The sequence below is a fragment of the Neltuma alba genome, unplaced genomic scaffold (genome assembly GCF_004799145.2).
Source record: "Neltuma alba isolate B1F8T4 unplaced genomic scaffold, ASM479914v2 tig00012154_pilon, whole genome shotgun sequence".
In the NCBI taxonomy this organism is placed as follows: Eukaryota; Viridiplantae; Streptophyta; class Magnoliopsida; order Fabales; family Fabaceae; genus Neltuma; species Neltuma alba.
The window spans coordinates 402683-411111 of record NW_021636702.1 but is presented as its reverse complement, the minus strand read 5'-3'; the positions used below and the strand labels follow the sequence as shown (position 1 = coordinate 411111).

Here is an 8429-nt window from a genome sequence, read left to right as displayed (position 1 = left end):
AAAGACTATCTTAAAAAAAAAAGATAAATATAAGAGGCAAAGTGAATTGAGGTTTTATATTTAGTACCAAAATAAAAATCAAATGAATTCTTATATTAAAAACTGGAAGTAGTAATTTTTTTTAGAAACAAATTGGAAGAGGGGTCAGGATGCCCCGCATTGATGTGTATTTATGTAAATGTAGTTTACTTCATATTTAAAATGATTAAAACCCAAAACTCCGCATAAAATTATCAAATCCAATTAATGTTGATTTTTTGAACCAATAGGTTTGTGGGAGGCGTCAGTGCACCCTAGTGTGTATTTATTCATAAATACTTTACGCTGTATTTCAAATAATTAGAACAAAAAAATTTTTTTTTTTTTTTTACCGGAACCAAAAAATTTCTTTCAAAGTTCAGGTTTTGTGACTGAATTGAAAAACATAGGGAGACATGACTCAATATTAATTTATTTGGATCAATAAATTTTGTTAGAAAATATTTGGGGGAGGGGCCAGGGCACCCTACCACGTTAATCTGTATTTATTTATAAAAGCTTTACATATATTTGAAACCCAAGACTCATGTTGAGGAATTGCTAACTTTTCCATAAAAAGCAATGCTTTTTAAGCACCATTTATATCAGGTAGTGCTTGACAATTTGAAAATGCTACGGGATGGCAAAATAGAAAGAAACTGCTAAAACCCCTATTTTTTAGTAGTGGTATATGATTTTTTTTTTTTAGTTTATAAATTCTGCTTGCCCATCATTTAACAAGCCTTAAATCATTCGCAAAAAAAAAAGCAGAGAGAAAAACAAAATTCAGCGTCTAAGGCATGTTTGTAAGAGCAGGCAGAAAATTCTGCCCTCATCCCAAAACACAGGAATCCAGCTTATGCAGCACAAAAATATAAAAATAAAAATCTTGCGAGCATGTCAAGGAGATTGATGAATCTATATATGCGGCAATTCACAGGCAGCCAATGGGAATATAATTAATACGAATCATTCTACACACAAATTGTAAAAATGTCCTGAAATCCGAGACATGAGAGTCATAAATAATAGGGATTGGGATTAATGGTTTTATAATCAGTTTGCTTAAACCAAAGCTATATGACGAAAATTAACAATACTTTAAGACACGTTCATCCACAGTAATTCCTTGTTAGCCTCATAATCGGTTTCGTAAGAAGAGCAAAAAGTGGCAGGAAGCGTCAAAACCCAAATCACCTTTCTCTTCATTACCAAGCAACATCCTATTATTCTCCACTACCACCATAACCCCCCTGTAAAGCTGTCCATCCTTCCCTGCAATTTTTCTTTTTCAGAAAAAGAAAAATGGCATCAGATCCAAAGCAAATTAATCCCCCCGCGATTACTCCACCATACCACGTGCGATCCCTCTTCTTTCATCATTTTTTTTGGCTGGGAATTCAATTCAATTCCAATTCTTTTTTTTTTTTGACCAGCAACAATTTCAATCCAATAGTATTATCTAAAATGTGGAGATGATGATTGATGAACATGGTCACATGGATCAGGGTGGTGGTGGTTTTGGACACGTGTGTAATGATGACATTAGTCAGGGAGGGCTAGCCACCCTGTTTCTTTAGCTTCCGACAATGCCTTCTGCCACACTTTGTTCTTCTCCCTCCTCACACTCATTTCTTCCCTTCATAACGAATATTGTGTCACGTCCATCCGTGCTTTTGTTTTATCACGCCACAGAGAAAAATAAAACTGACACAGCAACAAAAGTTAATTTCCTTTGGCAGTTTGCTTAAATTAAATTAACATTACTGCTGTGAAAGTTAACTTTCAAGGCATGAAAATTAAATAGCTCTCTCCTCATCACGTCCGAACCATTAATATTTTGTAACATAAAAAATAATTAAGCACACAGAAGTAAGCCCAGCAGATAAGATTCTCCTGAGATAAGTTAAGAGGGACATTGGGAAGCCAAGAATATGGTTATAGCCACGACCCAGATAATCCAAGAATCTGGACACAGCTAGCGGACAACCCAATATGGTGGCATTTTTAATAGAGTCCCTACGACATAGGGTAGCCCTATATATATATATATAGACTATGGGTTGAGGGGTCATTGTTGGAGGGGTTGTTAATTTTGTGCATGCTCAAAGGCTGATATACTTTCAATCATTTACGGTGAAGAGAAGACTTGATTAGTTTATGTATATATATATGAGGGCATTTCTTTATGTCGAAACGCACATGGTCCCCACCAAATAGGGGAATCATAGCCTTGGCATGAACAGAATATTCTAAAATGAGGCTAAATGGAAAGAATTCCCCCATAAAGGATTTGAAGCAGCGAAAGGCTGAGAAGAAACAACCAAAAGAAATTTCCAAAACACATACATTATTATTCATAGACAACTTAATCATCAATAATACAAGTTAATGTTTTATCCATGAATTTGTTTGCCCCAGTGAATAAAACCACCCCTAGGAATTGGCCCAATCAATGGCCTCTTGTACTCTACTGAAAACTGTGAAAAAGACGTTCAATATAACAACACCCGGACATCAAATTAATTTGATTTCTCCCCTCATCCCTACATCTCTGATTTACGCGATTCCACTTGCAGAAAGAAAGTTCCATTTAGGTGTGCCGTGCCAATGTGACAGTGACAATGTCGCAGAAAGCTATGACTTCTATTCCACAATATAGATAAAGATAAAGCGGTTAGCTGTACAAAACCAGCCCCAATCGAGCTAGCTAGCGACCGGAATTTGCATTCAGTTTTCGTTTTACCTTGTGTCAGGTTAAGCCTCCTCGCCCTGATCTAGTCCTTCTCTAAAATTTCCTTTTCCCTCTGGCTGATTCATATCATGCGGATGTTCAATTTAAACGAACCCATTGGTACCGGCCATCCAACGGCATATCTTTAGCAATATCGTAGTTGTACCTGCAAGGAAGAAGAAAGTTGTTAGTTTGTTAAGGTTCGAATTCTACGGTGCGCAATCCTCTCTCTCTCTCATCCTGCGCCACTCAAACAAGCACTCACTTCTCTGCGAACCGTTCTTGCTCGTACTTCTCAGCCATTGCAAAGAACTCCTCAATCTCCTCCTTGGGCGCCATTTTAGCCACCGGAATATTCCGCTGCTTGCTCAACACCGCCGGTGGTGACTTGACCTGTAACGTCATTGTTTCTTCCGAGTCTCCGAAAGATTCGCTTAACAAGTACATGTCCCTCCTGAACAAAATCATATGAAAGTATTAACCAGAGAGGAAGCGAAATAAGACGATCGATATGAAATTTCAACGCGCAAGTAGAGGAAATGAAAATTGTTGAAAACCTGAATAATTTGATATCGCTGCACGTTGATTCTACAGTTTCGAAACCTTTGGCCTGCAGGATCACATTATTGTCAGTAACTTAAAAAAAAAAACACGAAATTCATATCTCAAATTCAAGAATAAAAAGAAACGCAACTTGAAATTGACAAGCGTGGGTGATTATATTGACTGACCGCTTGGCGGCTGAGAAAAATAGAAGAAAAACAAAAGTTGAGAAAATATCAGAACTAGAAACCGTATAAAAAAGAGCGGATAGCTACTTCTCGGGAACATTTAGCTGCTTTGTTTTGTTTTTCTATGCGTCTCTTTCTTCCTCCTCAAAATTGCAGTTCAGAAACCAATTAAGCGTAATTCCAGCAGATACATACAGCAGAGTACGTGATAAGAAAGTATACATAACACATTCAGAAATCAAAATTTGCACCTCCAGATCTGGTTGCTGCGGCGGAGGCGGCGTCGTGCTGTTCACAACGCCTGAGCTAGTTTTGACGACATTGCTGGAACAGCAGGAGAATGACCTGCCAGAAAGCACCGTCCCGGCGGAACTCACAGAACTAGCAGGTGAAACGGTCATGTCGTGCAACCCTTCCCACAAATGCGTGCTGCGGAGGCGGTCGACGGAAGAGCATAGCTCCAATTCAGAGGAAGCAGAACCAGAACCAGCAACGGCGGGTTTCCTCTTCTTGGACACCAAAGCTCGGCTTGAAGTATCCATGTCTGCAATCACTGAAATGCTGCGTTTATTGTCGGCCATTCTCGTCCTCGATCTCTCTCTTTCTCTCTCTTCTCCTTTCTCGATCACCCTGGTTATGCTGCGTAGCCTAGAGAGAGACAGAGAGCTTAAAAAGTGGGTGATCATATGGAATAGAAGAGAAGACCATGAGTTAATGAGCTGGTGATTAGATGGACGGCTGAGATGGGTTAGAAGTAAGGATGGTCCATTTGACTGGCTCAAAGGGACAAAACGTCATCGTATAGTGACTTGAATCATAGAATACTGATGCGGGACCCTCTTTGTCTTTGGTTAGGCGTCGTCCATACGCCGAAAACGCGCACACATGTAATGCCGTTTGGTTTGCAGAAGCCCATGTGAAGGGAGGGGAAACGCTTCGCTCTAACTTGTTCAATAATAATAAAGTCAAAATTTTCGATGTGGGGTTAAAATGCAAAATGAAAGTTATTGCTTATTTTATTCTTCTCCCAGTTCCTAAGAGTTGATTTGGATTAAATTCTACGCACAGGCACAAAGAAGTATCTACAGTTTTCTCTCCCTATTGAGTTTAATAAACTTTATTGCAATCGTTTAAACTTTCTAGATCCATGCATGGATATGTATATCCGTTCCGCCGTTTTGGCTAATACGCTTGGAAAATTAATTAAGTAAAATAACAAGAAATTAAAAAAATGACTCGTGCTGATTTTAAAATAAACAATGAAAAATTAAATGTCAAGGGTATCATAATATAAGATCACATATTTAAATGGGAAGTGGATGTCACTGGGCTTCATGAACTGAAGGATACATTTCATTTAGGCAAAGGAAGAAGGAATGGGGAGAGAGAAGAAAGGAGGGAAGGATCGGAGTTAGAGAGAGAAGAAAAGGGGACATGTGAAAGGGAGATTAGAAGAAGAAAGGATATGCACAGATAAGTACGTGGGTAGCCCACCATAGGCTCCTCTGCGTTGGCATGCCTTTTTTTCTTTAACCCCAGAATATGCAACCAAACGCGTGCAAGCCTCCAACTCTCAGCTTTTCCTTCATTATTATTTTCTCTTTTGGACATTACCAAATTAAACCCAAATCATCATTATTCTGTTTGAAAAACACAATTCATCCGTCCAAATGAATGCCCACAATCATCAGCTTTGAGATGTTCGACGTGAACCGTGCGCCTTCTATTATTCGCATATTTGCTTATAATTAACCCATCAACATGTTCATATATTATAAAATAATAATCGATCCCAACTAAGTTATAAAAGGTTTATATCATTCATCGTGTTAGGTTTAATTTCTGGCGAATTTAAAGCGGTGTCTCATCTTTTCGCCAAAAAGAGACGGACAAAGGAAGTGGTGCACAACATTGAAATTAAAGAATTGGGTTATTATGATCTATGAGAGCTTCGCGCGCGCGCGTGTGTGTGGAAGGCATTATGAAAGAAACAGAGAGCACTGAATATATGGAGGGAGATAGGGAACATGGACCTCTTTGCCTGTACTCTCTGTTATTAGATGGCCGACAGACACACACACAATATATATATACACTCTTCTGGTTTTAAATATAAGACTCTTATCATATATATACACTTCTCGGGTCTTAAATATAAGACCTTATATATAAGGGTCTTATATTAAGACCGGAGGAGTGTATGTATATGTATATGTATCTGATTTCTAAAACCCATCAATATCATCAAAATTAAATGTATATAATAAATGAAAGAAAACGTACAGCGATCGATCGGCAGTGTCCTGATCGTTCTCAGAGAATGATTGAATAAGCAGGGCATGGTGGGGGAGAATGATAAAGGAAAGCAAGTGAGATAGTAATGATGACATTAAAAAGGTTGTAATGAGAATTAAGATATCGATCGGCTTAGTATAGTGTACAGAAAGGCGATGAAAGAGACTCATAAATGCATTGGTAGTGTTAGTTATTTTACCGAGCATAGCAGGTACCTAGGGATGATTTGGTTTGTGGTTAATACGGTTGGTGGAAAGGGCGAGAGGGTGAAAATAATGGAGTTAATGCAGGAAGAGACAGATAGTGTCATAACATGGAACAACCAAACAGGGAACAACACAATAATTTCTGTAGAGACAGATAATAACACGAGACAATGCCAAATTCCAACACCATGTTTCTCCACTCAGGACAGCAAGGCTGAGTTAGGAACCTTTCGTAGCTACCCACAGTTCATCATTTATGTAGCATCCCAGTTTTTATAACTTTTTTGGGGTTAGATTTAAGTATTATTACAAGTCCCAGTAGTTAAATGGGGGAACTAAGTTTTTTTGTATTCACACGTATTAGAATTTGAGATTTGATACTTCAACAACTTTTTTTATAAGCTCTATTAAAAGCAGTGTTGTGTTTAAAATACTATCGGACACTAAATATAAGAACCTCTTCGCTACTATGTTGCAAATGACTAGTTTTTTTCCTGCTAATTCCAACTCTTGTTAGTTCATTCTTCATATTAAAACAACTATTTTTATATTATAAGGACCAATTTTTGTTGCATGTGATACGAGATCTCACACTTTGTTAGTAAAATTTGATTTTAGCTAATTAATACTACCTCCGGTCCTTAATATAAGAGCTCGTTTCACTTTTATTTTGATTCTAAATATAAGAGTCCAATCTACTTTGTCTCTTATATTTATCTATTTTTTCTAAAGTAGTCCTTATAATAATGATAGTTCTAGCCAATACATTTAATTAGCAAAAATATTTTTTAAAAAATAACATCTATTTATTATACATAACTAATATAACTAATTTTTTTAATCTACTCAAATTAATCAATTAACTTTTATATTAAGGATTGGAAATAGTACTCGCTGTAAAGCTAACCTTATTAATAGAAAAGATAACTTAAAAGCAATAGTAATATGACGTTGAGGTCTAGAAAACACGTGCTTAATTATCATCGTCTTGGTAGAATAGTGCATGTGATTAGATTTCTGTTTTTGTCAAACAAAGAAAGAAAAAAATTTCACCGAATTCACATGCTGTGTGTGATTAAGAATTGACTGGGGGGACCCGCAAAGCCCGGGAGTGACTGGTAGAAGAACAAGGAAAGAAGATGTGTAAGTTGGGAGTGATGAATGAAAATCAAAAGAGGTTAATGGTAGGTAAGGGGTTTTGAAGTGACATAACAACTCAACTATATATCAACCTCCAACATCCCTATATGAAGGGTTGGCCTCACTATAATATAGGCTTGTTCTGATATGGTGGAATTTGGGACAACGAAAAGGACTTGAAATTTCAAACTTGGAATAGTGAGGGTGCGTATGGATTAAAATTAGATCAAGTTAGCCATCTACTCGAGGTTTGATATGAAAAAGGCTTCAAGTTGAACAAGACAGCTTATAGTCTGGTTTGATTCTAACTCCAGGTCTAGTTGGATCAAGCATAACAATACATTTGTATACTATGAGTAAGTTGGGGGGGTTTTGGAGTTGAGTGAAAGAAATAAACAAAGGATCTGTTTGGAATTGCTTATAAGCAATTCTTCAATCTTGATTTACGGAATATGAGATAAGTATGTGGAAAAAAATATCTTGATTTATGTAAAATATGCTTATAAATGTTTACAATCCTGATTCCAACCACAGTGCTGCCATGCACAGTGCCATAACAGTTCCCATCTTCATTTGCTTCAATATAATGTAGCTGAACAGCCTTAATTTATTACTCCCAAAATGTCACTGCTAAAATTGATGCTCCTTGTTAACCATTTATTACTCCCTCTGTTCTTTATTATAAGAGATGAATAACCAAATTACGTTGATAAAAAAATAGTTAAAATTAGTTAAGAACAATCAATGTGTAAAAAGTATAATTTTTTTTCTAAAAATACCCTCATTAATAAGGAGAGAGAACATAAAAGAGAACAATAGTAAATTATTAAAAGAAAGAGAAGTGGGAAGAAGAGAGAGTATGAGTTGGAGAGGGTAGTTTTTACTTTACTGATTACTACTTTCAGGGGTCCATAACATATTACTCACTCCGTCATCAAAGATACTGTGCAAGTCTGCTTTTATATACAGATCAATAAACGTCGAATCTTGCCTTGTAGTTGACAATGGAGAGAGTGCTTTTTAACCGCAGTTTAAGGGAGGAAAAAAAGATAAAACTTCATTAATGATGTAACATATATAACAAATTATCTTCACATTTCAAAGATACCCTTAGTTAAATCTATTGAAAAGATTCAAAGACGATACTTCACATTAAATTGATAGTTAATTGCATGAAGGGCATTTTTTAAAATGCATTATAAATGTTTCACTAACTTTTGTAAAAAAAAAAATGAATATTATATTATAACACTATTCTAGAAGGCGTATTCACACACACACATATATAGAATTCAACATAAATAA

The 8429-nt window shown here is 36.5% G+C and overlaps 2 protein-coding genes across 2 annotated transcripts in view; both read right to left on the bottom strand.

Moving 5' to 3' along the window:
• LOC114723753 (autophagy-related protein 2) overlaps window positions 1-2886 on the bottom strand; it is a 28954-nt gene extending 26068 nt beyond the window's left edge. Inside the window, exon 1 of the mRNA XM_028909984.1 lies at window positions 2877-2886. The gene's annotated coding sequence lies outside the window, so the exon portion shown is untranslated. The remainder of the gene's footprint in view (window positions 1-2876) is intronic.
• Window positions 2442-4098, bottom strand: LOC114723754 (cyclin-dependent kinase inhibitor 7-like). Its single transcript, XM_028909986.1, has 4 exons — window positions 3735-4098; window positions 3310-3362; window positions 3018-3206; window positions 2442-2918 (listed from the first exon to the last, which is right to left on the bottom strand). Exons 1-4 carry the CDS (start codon window positions 4062-4064, stop codon window positions 2852-2854), a joined length of 639 nt encoding a protein of 212 aa, XP_028765819.1. The 5' UTR covers window positions 4065-4098; the 3' UTR covers window positions 2442-2851.
• Between the last annotated feature and the right edge of the window lie 4331 nt (window positions 4099-8429).